General features: G+C 41.7%; 1 protein-coding gene across 2 annotated transcripts in view; it reads right to left on the bottom strand.

Annotated features, from left to right (window-relative positions):
• ARHGEF4 (Rho guanine nucleotide exchange factor 4) overlaps nucleotides 1-24,020 on the bottom strand; it is a 256,867-nt gene that overhangs the window by 152,892 nt on the left and 79,955 nt on the right. For both annotated transcript variants that reach the window (XM_048215563.2, XM_057309915.1), the window contains exon 2: nucleotides 2,128-5,850. In XM_048215563.2, the coding sequence (XP_048071520.1) occupies nucleotides 2,128-5,850 (3,723 nt within the window). The remainder of the gene's footprint in view (nucleotides 1-2,127; nucleotides 5,851-24,020) is intronic.

Here is a 24,020-nt window from a genome sequence, read left to right as displayed (position 1 = left end):
AGTGTGGTGTTTCTTAATGGGTGGAGGTTACTTGGTTTTTGTTTTACAACTATATATATATATATATATATATATATATATATATATATATATATATATATATATATATACCTTTGTGCATTTTGCTTTTCTGTATGACCTCTGAATTTCTCAACTTAAAAGAGCTTTAAAGAAACAAAGTACAGGATGCAAAATCATAGAAAATTAAAGCCTCTATAGATGGCATTATCACAAACATGATAAATATATAAAACATACTTACAGAAAATAAGCTGGAAGAAAATTTGACAAAATATTAAGAATGGTTGTCTTAGGGTATTGGAATAAAAGAACCCGTGTTCCTGAAATGCAGGGCGAAGGACGAAATGGGAACACTGACTGAATTCCTTGCTAATTACTCCTACAGTCACTGCGTGCTCTCCCAGGAGCAGCCACAAGAGGGAGCCTTCGTATCTGCAAGTTGAGTTTCACGTTCCATGATTGCTCAGGGCTTCAGCTAGAGAGCAAACTTCAAAGCTTTTCTCCCCTTCCCATTCCTGTATTCAGGTATCTGCTGCTCTCTTGTCTTCCTACATGTTCTTTTTTTTTTTTTTTTTTTAAAGATTTTATTTATTTATTTCAGAAAGAAAGACAGAGAGAGCACAAGCAGGGGGAGGGGCAAAGGGAGAAGCCGACTCCCCGCTGAGCAGGGAGCCAGATGCCGGACTCGAGCCCAGGACCCTGGGACCATGACCTGAGCCGGAGACAGATGATTAACTGACTGAGCCCCCCAGGCGCCCCTTCCTACATGTTCTCATGTGCACGCGCACTAGGCCTTCCCTTTCCTTGGGTAAGATGTGAAAGGCAAAGAGCATCAGGAGCTAACATTTACCCAAACACCCACTGCAGGCGCAGCCCTTTCCTGGGGACTTTGCAACCACATCACTTCTTGATAAGACCCACACAGGCTGTCCAGGTGGTGTATAAGGGAAGCAGCAGATGTGCTGGGCCTCAGCAAACGGAGGTGCCCAGGAAGGGGCCGGCATGAAGCGGGTGACCGATGTTAGCTGCTCGTCCTCTTCGTCTTCCCCATCTTACCGGAGGAGAGGGAAGGCCTAGCGCGCGTGCGCATCGGAACATGTGGGAAGACAGGAGAGCAGCCCAGACATGAACACAGGGAAAACGTGTGTGTTCTGAGACAGGAGACACACAGGAGAACCTGGATGGCTGACATCAGGAGCAGGGGGAGCACGGACCCAGCCCAGCACCACAGGCTCCAGACAGCCGGCTCGGGCTCCCCAGGAAGCCGGGCGCGGTGTGCGGCTGGGGCTGAACTCACCAGCTCTGCCTGAGACTAACGCCGATGAGGCCCTTTCACAAGCACAGTGCTGGGCACAGGGGAGGCACCATACCGTTTGTCTCAAGAAGTGGAGGGGCGGGGGCCCACGGATGCAGGGGTGGGTAGGGCACAGGAAGGTTTTCTTTCACAGTCCCAAGGGTATTCTTTCTGGAATTTCAAAAAGCTACCTCCTTCTGAGGGCAGTGACTCATGAGAAAACCCAGGCTTGTACACCCTTTCTTGTGCCTGCCTCAACACCATGTTACCTCCTTCTGGGTCTCTGCTTTGAGGGAGAGGCCATTTTATTTTACTAGGAAATTCAGAGGCACCAACAACTATCTCTTTATACTGCAATAAGTTCAATAGAACAGATCTAAATTAAAAAAAAAAATTAAAAATATTAGAAGACAGCATAGGGAAATTTCTTTCTTAAAAAATTTCACAGTGGGGAAGGATGAAGGCTAACAGGAAAAGCCTGCATCAACCACCTGATGGAAAAATAGGCGGTTGATAGAAAAAGTAATTCAAATAGCTGGATTTATACAAGGGGAAAAAAAACCCAGAAGCACAAAATTACAGGGAAATACCAATTCCTACTTGTTAGTTTGGCAAATTCCCAGAAGTTGGTCACACACTATGTTGATTAGGGTTGGGGAACTCTAGGAGTGTTAAATGGTACAGTCTCCATGGAAGGCAGATTGGCCTTCCTGCTTCACCTCTCCCCTCACTTAGGAAAATTTCCCATGTGGTTCCCTCCTCTTGCATTTAGAGGTAAATAAACAGGTTGGTGCGAGTCACAGGTAACTTACCTCACTCCCAGGAAGGTCCCTGAGTGAAGGTGTTATGCTCAGGCCATGGTCATGCCAGCCTCTTTTCCTACTCTCTTCCTTCTGGTCATCCTGGTCTAGTGTCTGCAGAGAAAGCAGGAGGCTTGCCCGGGCCTTGGGGGTCTTGGATCTTTCAGAAACCTCTGAGCTGTTATCCACATCAATGTAGCTTCCAAGAGAAACCATGGAGATGGCACTGCTCCTGCCAGGGTAGTAGAAATCTGCCCGATGAACACCAGGCCTGGGGCTCCGGGGCTTGGGACTCATGGGTTTACAGGGCACGCCTTGGCTTCCATATGCCAAGCAACAGACAGAACTGGAGGAAAGTGTGCAGCTCATCCCAGCCTGCTGGGTACGAGAGCTGGTGGGTGACATCAGCCAGGACTTTTCAGGAAAGATACCTGAAGTTAGGTACCTACCACTTTCCTGGGGGCTTGTGCATTTAATGGTTGGCTCACTTTTTCTCCTGTTATCTGGAGAGACCAAACTGCTGGATGACAAAGGTGTGGGGGAATGTGGAGGTGACCAGTGACCTCCAAAAACACAGCTTTCCTTGTCTTCTACCTGCTCCTTACAGTGACTGTTGGTCCTTGGTGGAGAAGGTCTGAGGGGATTCAAGATTTCCCGTCCTGGAACCAGATTCACTAAGGTGGGCCTTTTGGGGCCTTCTGCATCTTTGCTTTTCAGAAGTGCACGCCAGGAACTCTGCCGGGGCCTGCTCTTCTCCTTCCCGCCCTTGAGAGAACCCGGAGAACATTCATCCGTGTTCTCTTTTTCTAAAACTTTTGACTCAAAGAAGTTTGCAAAGGTCTTATGAGCTAAGGCCAACCTTGCCCTGAGCCTTTTCTCTGGAGTTTTTAGTCTCTTAGAGTCACAGCGTTCTGCGGACAGTGTTCTGCTCCTGAGGCCCCCTGGTGTCTCCACAGCATCCCCTTCTCTCAGCCCTGCAGCCCCGCCCCCGGTGCCCTGGGGGATGGTCTTCCAAGAGGCACTGGGGCCCACTTGATGTGTAGGAGGCACATCCTGGCCCACTGGGCTCTGCCAGCAGGTCGCAGGGCCCCCAGGGTCTGCACGCAGCTCTTCAAGGTCCGAAGAACCCACGGTCCGGGCAGGAGCACTGGCTACAGTGGGGCCAGTGGGCTGCAGATGCCCGGGGCCCTGCGCATGGGCATCCCCTCCTGGGGTCTCGGCAACCGAGGGCCTGCTGTTCCTGAGGGAGGTCACCTTGGGAAACATCAGGTGCTTCCCAGACTTCTGTGAGGCCTTGCAGGGGCGGCGGGTTGGGCCCGGCGGTGGGAGAGCTTGGGTGCTGGCAGAGGCAGGGGCGCTGGAGCCCTTCTCCGCCTCCGCTTCCCCAGCTCCTCTCCTGGCCTCGGGGCTCTGTGCTCTTTGGCTCCCCACGAGACGAAGGCCCTGGGCCCTGTGTCTGTCTTCAGGGCCAGGGCTGGGCACCCTAGCAGCGTGCTCCCTGTCTGCCCCAGGCGGTTTTGTTTCTGTAGCATCCCCTGTGCTCACCCTGCCCTGGGCGGGCTCCTGGGAACAAGTCTCTTTGCCCAGGGGCCTCTCTTGGGAGGCAGCTTGGGGGAGCAGAACTACCCCAAGTTCTGAGGCTTGGGCCCCCTGCCAAAGAGTCCCATCCTCACCTCCCAGTCTGCTGGCTATGGGCAGCTCACACTCATTGCCACAACTTTGTGGTTTCCCAGCCCTGGGAGATTCACAGGGGGTCGCTCCAGCACTGCAGGGAGATCGTGGTCTTTTCTCCAGAAATTCAGACTGTGTTTCTGGAAGAGGAGCCGCCTTCCTCCTGGTGGCCTGCCGACCTTTCTGCTCAACAGCTATAATGATGAGTGTGCACCTGCCCCTAGAGGTGTCTGTTTTGGACTCTAGGTTCAGGCCCTCAGGAGAAGACTGTGCACCACTCTCCAGGCCCTGGTCACACTCATCCCCACCACTGCAATGAGACACGGTGGCTGCTGTGGTTTCCGAAAATTCCTGCAAGGCACTTTTGGTGCAGTTGGGGTCTAGAACCATCACGTCTTCCACTTCCTTTGAAGTGTTTGTTGCACTTGATTTCAGGGTGGTCTCTGGAGCGACTGAACAATCACCCCCTTCACAGCAACCCATCCAGTCTCTGTTCCTCACCTGCGACCTGCTATTGCTAGAATGATGTGGGAATTTGGCTCTAACAGGTGGCTTTCTTTTCTCACTGAGAATGTACTTTGATCTGTAATTACTGGTTAGGTTTCCTGCCTCAACAGAAATGTCCTGAAGGTGCTTTTGTCTGTCATTCACATCAGCATTGTCTGGTGCAGGGCCAGTGCCTTGGGCTTCCTCTTGTAGGCTTTCTGGGCTGTGTTCTGACTTGCACTCTGTGGGCACTGGCACTTCCTCTGTGCTAAGGCTCACAGACTCTGCAGTAAGGCATGAAGAGACTGGGCAGGATCTAGAATCCTGTCCCAACTGGTTTTCCAGCCAGAGATATTCACAGGGTGCGTCCTGAAAGGCCCCTTTCCAGCTAGGAGCCCTGGGTTTATACTGGTCCTGCAAGTAAGGGGCCGTCCTTTGTGAAGCAGAAGGCAAAGGAGACAGTTGGGTGGGAACTGGGTGAAGAGGGTTTTGTGTTCTTGGATCTTGTTCTGCTTCAGCCCCTTCCTTCGAATGAGTCCCAGATTTCACAAAGTTGTGTCCTGGAGGGTTCTCAGGGTGTCTTAAGGGAAACACTGCTCTGGAATGGGCCCTAGTCAGTGTCCTCATGTGCTGACAGTACTGCTCTCGAGGTGTCCTGTCCTTGTCATTAACGTTTTCTGGGGCACTCCGGTGAAGCTTGGCATACGTGAGGCAAGATGTCCCCAAAGGAAGCTGACAAGGGGCACCAGAGCAGGGCCGGGCACAGAGCAAGTCTGTGTTCTCTTCAGGGCCGAAGGTACTTCCCTTCTTTGTCCTGGCTCCCAGAGGAGCTGCGTTGTGCAGTGGACCTCTGTAAGGCAGCCCTGGTCCCCTGGCCCTGTTGTGGATATGTGGCCAGCTCTGGCGTAGTTCACAGCACCAGAGAAGGAAGGGCCAGACCACTGGGATGCCCAGAGAACTCTCAGACCTGGACTTCTGAAGAGAAAAAATAGAGAAGCCCCTGAGGTCTTGTGCAGTCACCACCTTTGCTGGCTGGAGAGTGTAGCTGCCTGTGGTACCCTGTGAGCAGCCGTCTATGTGGTGAGACCCTGCCAGCAAAGGCTCTAGTTCTAGCCTGGCCACGCCATTGTCCCGGAGGTGTTCTGTCTTCCCTTCTTCAGCAACTGCAGCAAAGGCTTGAAACCCACTTTTGTAAGGCTCCTCCTTGAGGTCAAGGGACAAGTCTAGGTCCTCCTTGGGGTCAAGCCCAGGGACACGAGTTGAATGCTGCTCATGAGGTGTTCTGGTTGCTGGGATGTCAGGGCATCCCCATTGTCCTTCTCTGTCCCCAGACGTACCACTTAGAGGAAGGCAGATTCCCCCTGTGAGGTCACCAGGCAGGGACTCTGCATCAGAAGCACTTTCAAAGGGGTCGGTTTTTGTGTCTGAATGACTTTCGCTCTGGTGGGACAGTGTCTCAAAATCATTGTGGTCTGTTTCTTGGCTCCATCCCTGTTCCTCTGGTTCTGCAGGAGAAGTGGAGAGCTCTTTATCTTCAATCTTGTCTTCACCTGGCAGGTGTGCACCTGGCTCTGGAGTCTGGAAGGGCAAGAAGAGAGGAGTCAGAGACAAGGCCTCAGGATATTTGCACACATGTTTACACGGCACCAGCCTTCGTCAGAAGGAGGAAGGTTCAGAAACATCTCATTAGTTCCCCATGTGTGCCTAGGGAAAGGGAGGTAAATATGCCCCAAACAGTAGGGAGAAAATGTAGCACGTAGTTAAAAGCAACCCTAATGAAAAGTCAGAATAGGACATATGAGCATGTGCAGTTGAAGTAAGTGTAAATAGGTGTGTGAGTCATGGTGAAAAGCATATCTCTGCCTAATGTTCTCAGCAGGAAAGAACAAACAATATATGTTTGCTTTGTGTCGTTTGTTCCTATGTAACCAACTGGATTCAAGTCAACACTCTTACAGTTAGAAGTGTTTTCTGAATTAGGTTTGCTGGAGTCAAAAAGCATACAAGGGTTACCAAATTTCAAACACATTTTGTGGTATTATAAATTCCCAAGACAGTTTTGAGAATAGGAAGAAAAATAGAAAACTGTGCAAGTATTTGCAAATTTTCCTTTTGTCATTATGCATCTCTTTTTAAAAAATTATTTATTTTACAGAAAGAGAGAGAGAATGGGGGGAGAGGGAGAGAGTCCCAGGCACTCTCCCTGCTGAGCACAGAGCCCGGCCTGGGGCTTGACCCCAGGATCCTGGGATCATGACTTGAGCCGAAAGCAGATGCTTAACCAGTTCAGCCACCCAGGTGCCCCTGCACCCAACTTCCAATCACAAACTCCCCAGAGACTCCTTAGATAAGGAGTGGAGCCCTGGCTAAGGCTCCTCCTCATAAGCTTTGTACAGAAGCCATTTACTCAACCAGCCCTTCCTAAGCATGGTTTCTCAGGACTTGTCATTAAGAGATTTCTCAAAGTAAATGCTTTTAGTTACTCCTTAACTGAGAGGAGAAAATCAGACAAACACCAAGGCATGTGAAAGCATGCTTTTAAGGTACAAGACAGATGCAGAACATCAGGAATAATGATAACTATAGTTTCAAATTTGTTGCAAAGCAGGAAGGAGTCGGGAATAGGAAAGGAAACATTAAAAATAAAACCTTTTGGAAAGGAGGGCTGTGTGCTTGCTGTGTGGTATCCAGGAGGAGATATCCAGTGAGGAAGCCAGGGTTTCCCAGAGTCCCCAACAGGAACACAGGGGTGCAGTCACCCAACTCCCAGGTGCCAGGCACCACCCACAGCCCTGCCAGGATGAGCAAGACGTGGATGTGAACATGCCTTGGCAAGCACAGAGGCCCACTGACAGGGCTGCAGCACGCTCCTGCTCGGTGAGTGCTGCCTTTGGGGCGCCTCTGTTCCCTCCTCTCACCAACTACGTTAGTAAATCAGCACTGCCACAGCTCAACATCACTTTACAGACTCATAGTGGCATCGGACCCAGAGAATTCCAAAGTCCCAAGTTCCAAATGACCAATGATGTGGACAATGACTAAACCCAAATGCCAGAGGTCTCATTCCTGCCCCTACTTCTACTCAGCATCACCCCCCAGAACACTGCCAGGAAGGGGATGGGCTGCCGCCAAGAAGCTGGACTCCCTGGCTGGGTCTTGCTGATAGTCAGGCCTTTCTTTGAGTTCCAGGTTATTTTGGCAAGAGGTCTCACTCTGTCTCAATGAAAATAAACGACTTTGGGGAAAAAATATAAAATAACTTTTCTAGATTACAAAATTGGTGGAGTCTCTGCAGTAGCACTGGAATAGCAGGTTTAAAATTCCTTAAAGTGTACAAATGCTGAAATACGAATTTGATTGAATATTAAGTTCTAAATCTTATGAAGAAAGAATATTTCCAGGACACCTGGGTGGCTCAGTCAGTTGTGTCTGCCCTTGGCTTGGATCACGATCCCAGGGTCCTGGGATCAAACCCCATGTTGGGCTCTCTGCTCAGTAGGGAATCTGCTTCTCCTCTTCCTCTGCCTGCTGCTCCCCCTGCTTGTGCGCTCTCTCTCTCTCTCTCTCTCTCTCTCGCTGTCAAATACATAAATAAATCTTATCAAAGAGAGAGAGAGAGAGAGAGAATATTTTCTACCTGACTTGACTCAGGAGTAATCCTCAAATAATTTCTCAACATGATTCCATATAATTCCAGGGTCACCCCGAAGGGATGGCCTAGGAGTTAAATCTAGAAGCAAAAGTATTCTTTTTGTTGAAGTTTTTTTGTGGGAGTGAGTAGTGGGTCAGATTTGAATGTTTTTAAGCAGAAAAGCTCTCTTTATTTTCTCACAGTCCTGACACTTCCTAATTGTCTTGTTTCTGTAACTATATGAAGCTTTGAACACTAGGACAAGGTGTTTGGACTTTCTCCTGTATTTTTTCCCTAATTGCCATTATGATTTGGTCATTGACCCATGATTTATTTAAATGTATGTTTTACTTATCTTTTTGTTTCTGATTTCTATTTAATTGTAATCAGAGAGTATGGTCTGTATGATATCAATTCTTTGAAATTAGTTGAAACTGGCTTTATGGCATAATACAGGTTTTATTTCAGAGATGTTCCCTGGGTGTTTGAAAAGAATGTGTATTTTCTAATAAGCTCATGCAGGGTTTAATAAGTGCTCATTAGCTCAAGCTTGTTAACTGCTAAATCCTCATTAATACTAATAATCCTCAGTAATTTGATCAGTTTTTCATCTGCTATTAAGAGAAGGGTGATTTTAACATTTAACATAACCACAAAGGTAGTATGTTTGTCAGTCTACTCTTAACTCTGTCATCTTTTAATTTACATATTTCAGCATTATGTTAGCATGTGCATAAACAAGTTTATGATGGTACATCTTCCTGGTGAGTGGCTCTTTTTATTATTACATAGTAACCTTCTTTAACCCTAATCAAGATTTTTGCTTTCAAGGCTATCTTCTCTAATGTTAATGGACTTAGACCAGCTTTCTTTGGGTTTTTCCATTCCTTTACTTTCAATCTCTCTATGTCCCTTAGGTGTATTTCATAAACAACATATAGCTGGGCTTTCAAAATCCAGTAGTTCAGTCTATTTTTATTTATTTATTTATTTATTTATTTATTTATTTATTTATTTATTATTTTTAAAGATTTTATTTATTTATTTGACAGAGAGAGAGAAAGAGAGTGAGAGTGAGAGAGAGAGAGCATGAGAGGGGAAGGGGCAGAGGGAGAAGCAGACTCCCCACTGAGCAGGGACCCTGACGCTGGGCTGGATCCCAGGACTCCAGGATCGTGAGCCGAAAGCAGACGTTTAACTGACTGAGCCACCCAGGCACCCCTCTCAGTCAGTTTTAACTAGAAAGATTAATCAGTGAGCATTTATTGTGATCACTGGCATACTTGGGTTTCTATCTGCTGCCATAATTCATTCTTTTTGAGCTTCCCCTTTTTTTCCTGGGAATTTCTCTTTTTGTGTGTATGGATTCAGCAATGGTTTGCTTAACAGCATATATTTAAAGGAATGTTGCACTTCGATTCTGTGTATTTTTGTTGCAGTGAGCATTTGGGGCAATACATAATCAGCAATAATTCTAGAATCAGAAGTTCCTGTCACTCTGCTCACTGTAGTCTGGCTGGCTGGCTGCTCACTCACCCAAATCACTCTGGTAGAAGCCTCTAGTGGGATAGACCGGTGATGGGTAGTAAGGGGGGCATGTATTGCATGGTGCACTGGGTGTTATACGCAAACAGTGAATCATCGAACTTTACATAAAAAACCAGGGATGTACTGTATGGCGACTAACATAATATAATTAAAAAAAAAAAAGCCTCTAGTGACTTCTGCTTTTCCAAACCCAAGGCTCTGGATTTCTGTCTTCCTCCCCCTTCTTCTTCTTCTGCTTCTGCTTCTGCTTCTTCTTCTTTTGTTTGACTATTTAGTTTTTTTACAACTTTTTTGAGATACAGTTGACATAAAATAAACCATACATATTGAAGTGTACAATTAAAGTTTTTCTATACATCCGGGAAGCCATGACCACCATCTAGATAATGAACACTTCTCTTACTCCCAAAAGTTACCTCACGCTTTTTTGCCCCCTCTCATGCCCCTCTCACCTCTCCCTGGCCACCCTCCTCCATCCCCAGGTGATCTTTACCTGCTTTCTGCGACTACAGATTAATTTGCATTTTCTAGAATTCCATGAAATGGAATCATACTGTATGTATTTTTTGTTTGGCTTTTTTCACTCAGCACAATTATTTTGAGAGTTGTCTACGTTGCATGTATCAATAATTTGTTTTATTGCTAAGTAGTGTTCCATTGTAGAGAGATAGCACCTTTGGTTATCCACTCATCTGTTGACAGACATTTGAGTTGCTCCCAGGTTTGGCTCTGCAAATAAAACTGGAATGAATATTCATGTTCAAGTCTTTGTATGGATGTGGGCTTTCATTTCTTTTGAGTAAATACTGAGGAATGAAATGATTGGATCATATGGAAGGGCTATATGTTTAATTTCTTAAGAAATGGCAAACAGCTTTCCCTTCCATTCCGTTTTACACTCCCCCAGCAATATATGACAGTGAGCTGCTCCACACCACCACCCACTCTGGTACAGTAGGCTTTGTTGATTTCAGCCATCCTAGTGGGTGTGAAGTGGTATCTCACTGTGGTCTTAATTTGCATTTCCCTAATGACGTATGATGTTAAACATCTTTTCATATGCTTTTTTCCATCTGTACATCTTCTTTGAAGAAATAGCAGCTCAATTTTCAGTTTTTTGTCCATTAAAAAAATTGGGTTGTAGTCTTATTATTGAATTACAAGACTTCTTTACAAATCCTAGATAAAGTCTTTTGTTTGATATATCTTTTGCAAAGTTTCTTCAAGTCTGTGGCTTGTCTTTTCATTTTATTAACAATTATTTTTTATTTGTAGAGTAAAAAGTTTTCATTTTGATGAAGCCCAATTAATTGATTTTTATAGGTTATGTTTTTTGTATGTTGCATTTTATTTTATTTTTTTAATAATAATTTTTTATTATGTTATGTTAGTCACCATACAATATATCCTTAGTTTTTGATGTAGTGTTCCATGATTCATTATTTGTGTATAACACCCAGTGCATCATGCAATATGTACCCTCCTTACTACCCATCACCAGCCTATCCCATTCCCCACCCTCCTCCCCTCTGAAGCCCTCAGTTTGTTTCCCAGAGTCCATAGTCTCTCGTGGTTCATTCCCCCCTTCTGTTTACCCCCCCTTCATTCTTCCCTTCCTTCTCCTACCCATCTTCCTGCTATTTCTTATGTTCCATAAATGAATGAAACCATATGATAATTGTCTTTCTCTGCTTGACTTATTTCACTTAGCATAATCTCCTACAGACCCGTCCATGTTGCTGCAAATGTTGGGTAATCGTTCTTTCTGATGGCTGAGTAATATTCCATTGTATATATGAACCACATCTTCTTTATCCAGTAGTCTGTTGAAGGGCAACTTGGCTCCTTCCACAATTTAGCTATTGTGGACAATGCTGCTATGAACATTGGGGTGCACATGGCCCTTCTCTTCACTACATCTGTATCTTTGGGGTAAATACCCAGTAGTGCAATTGCTGGATCATAGAGTAGCTCAATTTTTAACTTTTTTTTTTTAAAGATTTTATTTACTTATTTGAGAGAGAGACAGCCAGCAACAGAGGGAACACAAGCAGGGGGAGTGGGAGAGGAAGAAGCAGGCTCCCTGCAGAGGAGCCTGACATGGGGCTCGATCGCAGGACTCCGGGATCACGCCCTGAGCCAAAGGCAGACGCTAAATGACTGTGCCACCCAGGCACCCCTCAAGTTTTAACTTTTTAAGGGACCTCCACACGGTTTTCCAAAGCGGCTGTACCAACTTGCATTCCCACCAACAGTGTAAGAGGGATCCCCTTTCTCCACATCCTCTCCAACAATTGTTGTTCCCTGCCTTGTCAATTTTTGCCATTCTAACTGGCGTAAGGTGGTATCTCAGTGTGGTTTTGATTTGAATTTCCCTGATGGCTAATGATTTTGAACATTTTTTCATGTGTCTGTTAGCCATTTGTATGTCTTCATTGGAAAAGTGGCTGTTCATATCTTCTGCCCATTTTATGATTTGTTTATTTGTTTCACATGTATTGAGTTTGAGAAGTTCTTTGTAGATCTTGAATACCAGTCTTTTATCTGTAGCATCATTTGCAAATATCTTCTCCCATTCCGTGGGCTGCCTGTTAGTTTTTTTGACTGTTTCCTTGGCTGTGCAGAAGCTTTTTATCTTGACGAAGTCCCACAAGTTCATTTTTTCTTTTGTTTCTCTTGCCTTTGGAGATGTGTCATGAAAAATGTTACTTTGGCCGATGTCGTAGAGGTTGCTGCCTATGCTCTCCTCTATGATTTTGATGGATTCCTGTCTCACATCGAGGTCTTTCATCCATTGGAGTTTTTCTTTGTGTATGGTGTGATAGAGTGGTCAAGTTTCATTCTTTTGCATGTAGCTGTCCAATTTTCCCAGCACCATTTATTGAAGAGACTGCCTTTTTCCCCACTGGATGTTTTTTCCTGCTTTGTCAAAGATTAGTTTCCCGAAGAGCCGAGGGTCCATTTCTGTGTTCTCTATTCTGTCCCATTGGTCTATGTGTCTGTTTTTGTGCCAGTACCATGATGTCTTTGTGATCACAGCTTTGTAGTACAGCTTGAAATCCGGCATTGTGATGCCCCCAGCTTTGTTTTTCCTTTTCAACATTTCCTTGGTGATTCAGGGCCTACCCTTGTAGAACTAAGAGGTGATTTTAATAGGTTCCAAGACAACAAAGTCAAGAAACAAAATAAATTGCATTTTCATATCCTAAGGGTGAGCAATTATAATTTGAAATTAAAAAATAGCATTTATATTAGTAGCCAAAAATTATATCCCTAGGTATAAATGAAGGAAATAGAATAAGGAGTTACATGCTATATTTCATTAGCATGGCTTTTTAATCAGTACCGATGAAAGAAATCAAAATCAAAATCTATTTTGATTTTATTACTTAATATTACTTAATATATAGTATAAACTATTACTTAATATTACTAAGCCAATTCTCCCCATTTTGGAATAATTTGAATAACAAAATAACCATATTATTGAATTATAACCCAAAGAAGAGAATAATTATCCATAAGCCTATACTGATATGAATAAATGACTGAATAAATTTTAAAAAGGAGAAAAATACAATTAATGAATAAGGGAAATAGAAAATTGTCATTATAACACCACAGTAAGAGTTGTTTCAGGAAGGATCTACCAATGAATGTTAAAATCATGTGTAATGAGTGATCAAAAGGTTCAAAATCTGACTGAGTAGTTTCACTTGAGAGAGTCTAACCTAAGGAAAGATTCTGTAATGTGACGTGTCCATTGAAGTGTTATTTGCGAAATTTAAAAAGGGAAATAATTTGTGTTCTACACTAGGAAAGTGTTTAAGCATATTAAGCTATATGTGCTCAATGGAAAATTAGACAGCAATTAAAAATATAATTTATAAAGGTTACTGAATAGTAGAGAAAATATATAATGTGGGATAGAGAATTTTATGCAGTGCATGATTATAAAACATTTTATAAAACATTTTAAAAGCATAAAAAACCTTGATGGGGCGCCTGGGTGGCTCAGTTGTTAAGCGTCTGCCTTTGGCTCAGGGCATGATTCCAGAGTCCTCGGATTGAGCCCCACATCAGGCTCCTCCGTGGGAAGCCTGCTTCTTCCTCTCCCACTCCCGCTGCCTGTGTTCCCTCTCTCGCTGGCTGTCTCTCTCTTTGTCAAATAAATAAATAAAATCTTTTAAAAAAGTATTAAAAAATTTGAAATGAAATATATCAAAGAAACAATGTTTTTGTTATAGTCAAAACAATTTTTTCTATTTTCTATTTACCACATAAAGTGGTTAAATTATCTTTATAATTTAAAAATATTTGGAAATAATTTCTTTTATATAAACTAGCATTGTAGATTATTTTGTAATAATTCAAATAGACCTTCAGCCTCAAGAGAAAGGCCATGTCAATTACTTTTTTGTATTCCCCATAGTGCTTAGTTGTAAGACCCGATAATGCAGAATGATCTCAACATCTGTACACTGATTCATTCTCAGTATTCTTAGCTATAGTAGTTGCATCAAGAAAGTATAGTGCTTCTGGGTGTTATACTTAACTAATGAATCATTGAACACTACCCCAAAAACTAATGATGTTGGCTAATTGAACATAATTAAAAAAAAAAGTTTAGTGCTTATTTCTCTTCAAGTGACAGCTTTCATTTCATCAGTGGAAAGCCTGGACTCTAACCCCACTTGGCAGTAATTAGGCTGTGCTCCCTGTCTTTGCCAGAGCAGTGTCAAAGGAGAACTGCTAAGTCACGAGATTTAAATAAGGTGCAGTGTCTCATAATATGATACCAAAAATGTCCAGAATAAAATAGAAAATTACTCATCATACCAAGGAGCAGGAAGATTTCTACTTAAGTGAGGAGAGACACTCAACAGATGTCAACACCAAAATAGTAAAGATGTTAGAATTAGCTGACAAGTATTTTAAAGCAGCCATCATAAAAATGTTTAAAACAAATGAAAAAGTGGAAGACTCAGCCTTCTGCCCCCACAAAAACATAGAAGACATAAAGAAGAGCCAAAAGGAACATTCAGAACTGAAATATACATAACTGAAATTAAAAAACTCAATGGAATGAAGTATGGAGAAGACAGAGGAAATAATCAGTGAACTTGAAGATAGAACAATGGGAATTGCATCATCTGAACACCACAGAGAAAACAGACTGGAAAGAAAAATGAACAGAGCCTGAGGAACCTATGGGACTACAACAAAAGACATAACATCCAAGACAGATTTTCCTTATACTCTTGAGTTTATAAAGTTGTGTTTGACTCTTGAAGCAAAAATTATAACACTGTCAGATATTAAAATACAGAAAGGAAATATTTAAGATAATTATAAATGAAGGAGGGTAAAGGGATATAAAGGGAAGTAAAGTTTTACATTCCACTCAAACTGGTAAAATATCAACAGCAATAGGCTGTGATAAGGACATGTGTAGGACTTGTATACTAAAAACTATAAAACATTTTTCTCCTTGAGTTGTCTTTTTATCTCCCAAATATGTTAGATGAGGATCAGAGAAAACAGCAACCTGGAACCATCAACAAGGAAAAAGGAAGGAAGGAAGGAAGGGAGATAAGGAAGGGTGGGTAGAAGTGGGGGAGGAAGGAAGATAAAGAAGAAAAACTTGCTCTCTGTTTCATTTGTATACACAGAGTTATGGAGGCGACTGAGTGACAACATGGAGGGGCTAATGACATTAAAAGAAGATTTAGATTACTTACCAATTTCCAAGATAAAGCAGCAAGCCACACCACATAGGGCTACATGGGAAACCACCAGTGTTGGGGAGGAGGCAGAAGGAGCAAGGGCACAGCCTAGGCCAGAGCCATTATCAGGGTTTCCAAGAGGAAGACAAGGCAGGACAAGGTAAACAGCTTAGGATCACAAGTTTGACTAATTACAATGGGCTCTGGGATTAGGGGCTGGCCTTGAATTGATTTAGGGCAGGGGGAATATTGGCTTGGTGTGGAAGTTTGATAAAGAGTTTATTCAGAGTGTGGGCTCTGGATCTCAGCACAAATGTAAACCACTTTGGCCATTAGCTTGGCCCTATAATAGATATCAAATAGAAAAATCCAGAATCTAAGAAAACAGAACACTCTCTCCATCCAAAGTTCCAGGAAAGGGAAAGCCCAGCAAGGTCTTGGCAGGAAGATCCATCTCCAGTGGCAGCAATGGTGGCAACAATAGATCCTGGGTAGGTCAAGCCATGCTCCCAAATCCCCCCAAATGTCAGCAAGAGCAGGCTGATCTGCCAACAGCAGAGCCTAGGCAAGCCATACAACCCTCTGGAACACACCTGCCATGAGCAGGTGGAACCTCTGCCTGCACAGGTGGTGTCAGCAGTCCTAGTGATTCCTAGTCCTCCACCCAGAAGAAGAAAGCAATTCAGGACTGGTGTCTCCCAATTCTCCGCCCAACAGCAGAGAACCACCTGAACTCCATGGCTCTTGATCCTTCCCAGTGATGGAAGGTGGCCCAGGTAGGCACTTGTCTCCCCCAATCGTAATGACAAAGATAGAGTGGGAAGCCCACTAGCACTGGGTAGTTGGAGAATAGACCAGAGGAAGTGATCTCTGTCCTATGAGTTGAGATTCCCACATCTTACCTAACAATGCTAGGCAGCCCAGGGAAGCCATTTCTGGACCCTGCAGACAGCACCAACAGGGGTCAAGGGAGAGTTCAAGCAGAAGAGTAAAGCAAACCAGAACAGCACTGCAAAGTCTAAGAAAACTAAATTGTCATTGGAATTGCAGCCAATAAAATAGGCCAGACCTCCATGCTAAATCAAAATAGGACAAATGTTTGCATAAAGAGAAGATTTAAATTGGACTAGAGTATCTTAACATTATCCAGAATGTCTAGGATACAACAGAAAAACTACTTGTCATACGAAGAACCACAAGTTAAATGAGAAATCACAACTTGAGTGAGAAAAAACATTCAGTTGATATTAATACTGAGAAGAATCAGATAGAACAATCTGACAAAGATTTTGCAGCAGCCATCATAAAATTGCTTCAAGTATTAATACACTTGAAACAAGAGAAAAAAAGAAGTTATAAAAAAGAATCAAATGGAAATCATAGAAAAGTATAATAACAGAAATAAAACTGAATGGATGAGTTGAACAGGAGAATGACGAGAACAGAGATAGCATCAGTGAACTTGAGAACAAGTCAATAGAACTCTGAACAACAGAAAGAAAATATCCTGAAATTTTGTTTTTTACAGGTTCAGGGACATTTGTGTCATTAAAGTCTTTTGGGAGGAGGAGACAGGAAGGACTGAAATAGTTTTTAAACAAATAATGGCTCAAATTTGACAAAAGACATAAATTATAGATTCAAGAAACTGAAAGAATCCTAAATAGGATAAATCCAAATAAATCCATGCCAAAATACATCATAATTAAGCCACTGGAAACTAAAAACCAAAGGAAGAAAACATAGAAGCAATGAAAAAGAAAGGAGGCATTACCTATAGAGGAATACCAATTTCAATGACAGTATTTCCTCATCTGAAACCATGGAACCCAGAAGGAAGGGTACATTTTTCAAGTGCTGTTAAAAGACATTCAACTGCAAATTCAATATCTACTGAAACACCTTTAGTAATAAAGGGTAAATCAAGATATAATTTCAGATGAAGGAAAATTGAGAGAATTTGTTCCTAGCAGATCTTAAAGAATGGCTAAAGGAAACTCTCCAATAGAAAGCAAATACTTATAATCTACAATTATCCGAAAATAAATAGTTACAAATTTAAGTTATATCAACTTACAACTAAATAAATTATAGAAAAGCAAAAGTAATGAATACTCAAAACTAACATAAATATAAACAGAAGGAAAGCTACCAAACTCATTCTATGAGGCCAGTATTACCTTGATCCCCAAACCAGGCAAAGACCCCATCAAAAAGGAGAATTATAGACTGATATCCCTGATGAATATGGATGCCAAAATTCTCAACAAGATCCTAGCTAATAGGATCCAACAGTACATTAAAAGGATTATGCATCATGACCAAGTGGGATTCATCCCTGGGATGCAAGGGTGGTTCAACATTCGCAAATCTATCACTATGATAGATTATATCAACAAGAAAAGAGTTAAGAACCATATGATCCTCTCAATAGATGCAGAAAAAGCATTTGACAAATTACAGCATCCTTTCCTGATTAAAACACTTCAGAGTGTAGAGATAGAGGGTACATTCCTCAATTTCATAAAAGCCATCTATGAAAAGCCTACAGCAAATATCGTTTTCAATGGGGAAAAGCTGGAAGCCTTTCCCTTAAGATCAGGAACACAATAAGGGTGCCCACTCTCACCATTATTATTCAACATAGTACTAGAAGTCCTTGCAATAGCAATCAGACAACAAAAAGGGATAAAACGTACCCAAATCGGCAAAGAAGTCAAAATGTCTCTCTTCGCAGATGACATGATACTCTATACGGAAAACCCAAAAGAATCCATCCCCAAACTACTAGAAGTTAATAGAGCAATTCAATAATGTGGCGGGATACAAAATCAATGCTCAGAAATCAGTTGCATTTCTATACACGCATAATGAGACTGAAAAAAGAGAAATTAGGGAATCCATTCCATTTACAAGAGCACCAAAAATCATACGTTATCTTGGAATTAACTTAATCAGAGACTAAAAGGATCTATATTCTAGAAACTACAAATCACTCTTGAAAGACATTGAAGAAGACACAAAAAGATGGAAAAATATTCCATGCTCATGGATCAGAAGAATTAATATAGTTAAAATGTCTATGCTACCCAGAGCAATCTACACTTTCAATGCCATCCTGATCAAAATACCAATGACATTTTTCAAAGAACTGGAACAAACAGCTCTTTAATTTGTGTAGAACCAGAAAAGGCCCCGAATTGACAAGGAACTGTTGAACAGGAAAAACAAAGCTAGGGGCATCACGTTGCCAGATTTCAAGCTGTACTACAAAGCTGTGATCACAAAGACAGCATGGTACTGGCACAAAAATGGACACATAGACCAATGGAACAGAATAGAGAACCCAGAAATGGACCCTCGGCTCTTTGTGCAACTAATATTTGACAAAGCAGGAAAAAACATACAGTGGAAAAAAGACAGTCTCTTCAATAAATGGTGCTGGGAAAATTGGACAGCTACATGCAAAAGAATGAAACTTGACCACTCTCTCTCACCATACACAAAGATAAACTCCAAATGGATGAAAGACCTCGATGTGAGACAGGAATCCATCAAAATCCTAGAGGAGAACATAGGCAGCACCCTGTACGACATCAGCCACAGCTACTTTTTTTCATGACACATCTCCAAAGGCAAGAGAAACAAAAGAAAAAATGAACTTGTGGGACTTCATCAAGATAAAAAGCTTCTGCACAGCCAAGGAAACAGTCAAAAAAACTAAGAAGCAGCCCACGGAATGGGAGAAGATATTTGCAAATGACACTGCAGATAAAAGACTGGTATTCAAGATCTACAAAGAACTTCTCAAACTCAATACATGTGAAACAAATAAACAAATCATAAAATGGGCAGAAGATATGAACAGCCACTTTTCCAATGAAGACATACAAATGGCTAACAGACACATGAAAAAATGTTCAAAATCATTAGCCATCAGGGAAATTCAAATCAAAACCACCTTGAGATACCACCTTATGCCAGTTAGAATGGCAAAAATTGACAAGGCAAGAAACAACAATTGTTGGAGAGGATGTGAAGAAAGGGGAACCCTCGAAAATTGTTGGTGGGAATGCAAGTTGGTACAGCCACTCTGGAAAACAATGTGGAGGTCCCTTGAAAGTTAAAAATTGAGCTACTCTATGATATAGCAATCGCACTACTCTGTATTTACCCCAAAGATACAGACGTAGTGAAGAGAAGGGCCATATGCACCCCAATGTTCATAGCAGCATTGTCCACAATAGCTAAATCGTGGAAGGAGCCGAGATGCCCTTCAACAAATGACTGGATTAAGAAGATGTGGTCCATATATACAATGGAATATTACTCAGCCATCAAAAAGAACGATTTCTCAACATTTGCTGCAACATGGACGGCACTGGAGGAGATAATGCTAAGTGAAATAAGTCAAGCAGAGAAAGACAATTATCATATGGTTTCACTCATTTATGGAACATAAGAAGTAGGAAGATAGGTAGAAGAAAGGGATAAAGAAAGGAGGGCTAAACGGAAAGGGGGAATGAAGCGTGAGAGACTATGGACTCTGGGAAGCAAACTGAGGGCTTCAGAGGGGAGGGGGTGGGGGAATGGGATAGACTGGTGATGGGTATTAAGGAGGGCACGTATTGCATGGTGCACTGGGCGTTGTACTCAAGTAATGAATCATGGAACCTTACATTGAAAACTAGGGATGTACTGTATGGTGACTAACATAATATAATAAAAATATTATTAAAAAAATAAATATATTGTGCCAAAAAAAGGAATAAAGCTGCTATAATATAAAAAACTAAAATAAATAGAGAAAGAAAATGTTGAGAAATGCATAGCCTCATCATTAACTAATGACGTACAAATAGAGATGGCTCTAGCAGTGCTTCTCAGACCCCTGAGTCCAGGCTTTGTGGATATGATGACACTAGAATTCATCTTTGTTTCTTATAAAGTTTCTCTGCAATGTATAACAAGAATGATTAACATTTTTTGGACATATGGAATCGGATTCCAATTCTTGGTCCAGCACTTTCTGGCTGAGGGACCCTAAGAAATGGCTTGCCCTCTTAGTGTCTCAGTTTCTTCATCTCCAATGACAGGGATGATTCCTTAAGAAGCTGATATACAGATTTACAAGCATGTGTATAAGAATTTATCACAGTTCCCAAGGACTAGCAGGCACTCAGTAACATGTTAAATTCTTTTCTTAAAAGAAAAAAGTCCTAATAGAAAGTACCACACTCTTTTGGTTTTAAAGGAACACTATGAAATAGTCAAGGAACAAGTAATTCCAGTCTCACCAAAGAAGTGGAAAAAAAAAAGAGATTATCCCTCAGCTCATTTAATGAAAATGTTATAATATGAACATAAAATCTCAACACATAGCACAAGACCGACAAACATAGATGTAAAAATTCTAAACAAAATATTAGTGAATCTATTGATGTAAAAAAAGCACACTTCATTATTCTCACAAAAAAGTTTGCCACAAAAACAGATTAAAGGGAAAGAAAACATATAGCCATCTCAAAAGATTCAGAAAAATAATTTGAAAATATTCAATATTCATTCCTTTTATCAAAATAGAAAGAGAAAGAAACTTTGAGATCTGATGAAGGGTATTTTAGAAAGCCTACTGAAAATATCAAATATCACACTTGACCTCTGAAAGCACCTTATCAAATGAGGAAAAAAATCAAGGATGGTTGTTACGACACTTTCAACGCTGCACTAAAGATCCTATCCTGCACAAAAGACAGAAAGAAGCAACAAAATACAAGCATGGCTCATTTATTGTGCTTCACTTGATTACACTTCACAGACACTGCATTTTTTACTAATTGAAGGATTATGGCAATCCTGCATTAATCAAGTAATCAGAGCCATTTTCCCAACAGCATCTGCTCACTTCATATCTCTGTCACATTTTGGTAATTCTCACAATATTTCATAATTTTTTCATTACTATTATATTTGCTATGGTGATCTGTGATCAGTGATTATGACTTGCTGAAATCTCAGAAAATGGTTAGCTTTTTAACCAGTATTTTTAAAATTAACCAGTATTTTTTTTTTTCGACAGAGATAGAGACAGCCAGCGAGAAAGGGAACACAAGCAGGGGGAGTGGGAGAGGAAGAAGCAGGCTCATAGCGCAAGAGCCCGATGTGGGGCTCGATCCCAGAACACCAGGATCACGCCCTGAGCAGAAGGCAGACGCTTAACCGCTGTGCCACCCAGGCGCCCCGACCAGTATTTTTAAAATTAAGGTATGTACATTATATTTTTGACATGATGGTAATACACACTTAATAAAGCACAGTATAGTGTAAACATAACTCTTCTTATATGCACTGGGAAACCCAAAGATTTATTTGACTTGCTTTATTGTGATATGCACTTGACTGCAGTGGTCTGGAATGAAACCTACGATATCTCTGAGGTACACCTGAAATAAGAATTGCAAAGTGTTGGGGTTAATGTAGAGCATGAAATCAGCCATAATACCTGGTTTGCTAAAATGTAACACGGAGGCCGCTGAGGGTAGGGAAGGTTTCGGAGAAGAGCATAGGTCTTTGGAATGCTGAGGCCTGCATGACCCAGTCTGCTGTTGGAATGCTGCGGGAAGTAGCCTTCCTGAAACTTTCTTAGCCCAGTCGCCCTGTGATCTAAGAGAGTTTGAGAAGTTCTTTGTAGATCTTGGATACCAGTCTTTTATCTGTAGTGTCATTTGCAAATATCTTCTCCCATTCCGTGGGCTGCCTCTTTGTTTTTTTGACTGTTTCCTTGGCTGTGCAGAAGCTTTTTATCTTGATGAAGCCCCACAAGTTCATTTTTTCTTTTGTTTCTCTTGCCTTTGGAGATGTGTCATGAAAAAAGTAGCTGTGGCTGATGTCGTAGAGGCTGCTGCCTATGTTCTCCTCTAGGATTTTGATGGATTCCTGTCTCACATCAAGGTCTTTCATCCATTTGGAGTTTATCTTTGTGTATGGTGTGAGAGAGTGGTCAAGTTTCATTCTTTTGCATGTAGCTGTCCAATTTTCCCAGCACCATTTATTGAAGAGACTGTCTTTTTCCCACCGGATGTTTTTTCCTGCTTTGTCAAATATTAGTTGCACAAAGAGCCGAGGGTCCATTTCTGGGTTCTCTATTCTGTTCCATTGGTCTATGTGTCTGTTTTTGTGCCAGTACCATGCTGTCTTTGTGATCACAGCTTTGTAGTACAGCTCGAAATCCGGCATTGTGATGCCCCCAGCTTTGTTTTTCCTTTTCAACAGTTCCTTGTCAATTCGGGGCCTTTTCTGGTTCCACACAAATTAAAGGGCTGTTTGTTCCAGTTCTTTGAAAAATGTCATTGGTATTTTGATCGGGATGACATTGAAAGTGTAGATTGCTCTGGGTAGCATGGACATTTTAACTATATTAATTCTTCTGATCCATGAGCATGGAATATTTTTCCATCTTTTTGTGTCTTCTTCAATGTCTTTCAAGAGTGATTTGTAGTTTCTAGAATATAGGTCCTTTACGTCTCTGGTTAAGTTAATTCCAAGGTAAGTATGGTTTTTGGTGCTATTGTAAATGGGATGGATTCCCTAATTTCTCTTTCTTCAGTCTCATTGTACATGTATAGAAATGCAACTGATTTCTGAGCATTGATTTTGTATCCCGCGACATTACTGAATTGCTCTATAACTTCTAATAGTTTGGGAGTGGATTCTTTTGGGTTTTCCATATAGAGTATCATGTCGTCTGCAAAGAGAGACATTTTGACTTCTTTGCCGATTTGGATACCTTTTATCCCTTTTTGTTGTCTGATTGCTGTTGCAAGGACTTCTGGTACTATGTTGAATAATAATGGTGAGAGTGGGCATCCTTGTCGTGTTCCTGATCTTAAGGGAAAAGCTTCCAGCTTTTCCCCATTGAGAACGATATTTGCTGTAGGCTTTTCATAGATGGTTTTTCTGAAATTGAGGAATGTACCCTCTATCCCTACACTGTGAAGTCTTTTAATCAGGAAAGGATGCAGTATTTTGTCAAGTGCTTTTTCTGCATCTATTGAGAGTTTCATATGGTTCTTGACTCTTTTCTTGTTGATATGATCTATCACACTGATCAATATGTGAATTTTGAACCAGCCCTGCATCCCAGGAATGAATCCCATTTGGTCATGATGCATAATCCTTTTAATGTACTGTTGGATCCTATTAGCTAGGATCTTGTTGAGAATTTTGGCATCCATATCCATCAGGGACATTGGTCTGTAATTCTCTTTTTTGATGGGGTCTTTGCCTGGTTTGGGGATCAAGGTAATATTGGCCTCATAGAATTAGTTTGGTAGTTTTCCTTCTGTTTCTGTTTTTGGAAACAGCTTAAGGAGAATAGGTATTATTTCTTCTTTTTTTAATAATATTTTTATTATATTACGTTAGTCACCATATAGTAACTCCCTAATTTTTCTTATTTTTTTTAAATTATATTATGTTAGTCACCATACAGTACATCCCTGGTTTCTGATGTAAAGTTCGATGATTCATTAGTTGCGTATAACACCCCGTGCACCATGCAATACGTGCCCTCCTTACTACCTATCACCAGCCTTTGAATGTTTGATAGAATTCCCCAGGGAATCCTTCAGGACTCTTGTTTTTGGGAGGTTTGTGATCACTGCTTCAATCTCTTCATAATTAATTGGTCTGTTTAAAAAATCAGTTTCTTCCTGTGGTAGTCTTGGTAGTTTATAGGTTTCCAGGAAGGCATCCATTTCTTCCAGGTTGTTTAATTAATTGGCATAAAGCTGTTGATAAAAGTTTCTAATGATCCTTCCTATTTCATTGGTGTTGGTTGTGAC

The sequence above is a fragment of the Ursus arctos genome, unplaced genomic scaffold (genome assembly GCF_023065955.2).
Source record: "Ursus arctos isolate Adak ecotype North America unplaced genomic scaffold, UrsArc2.0 scaffold_10, whole genome shotgun sequence".
Classification (NCBI taxonomy): domain Eukaryota; kingdom Metazoa; phylum Chordata; class Mammalia; order Carnivora; family Ursidae; genus Ursus; species Ursus arctos.
Note: the sequence above shows the minus strand (reverse complement) of the source record. Positions and strands in the feature narration are given on the sequence as shown.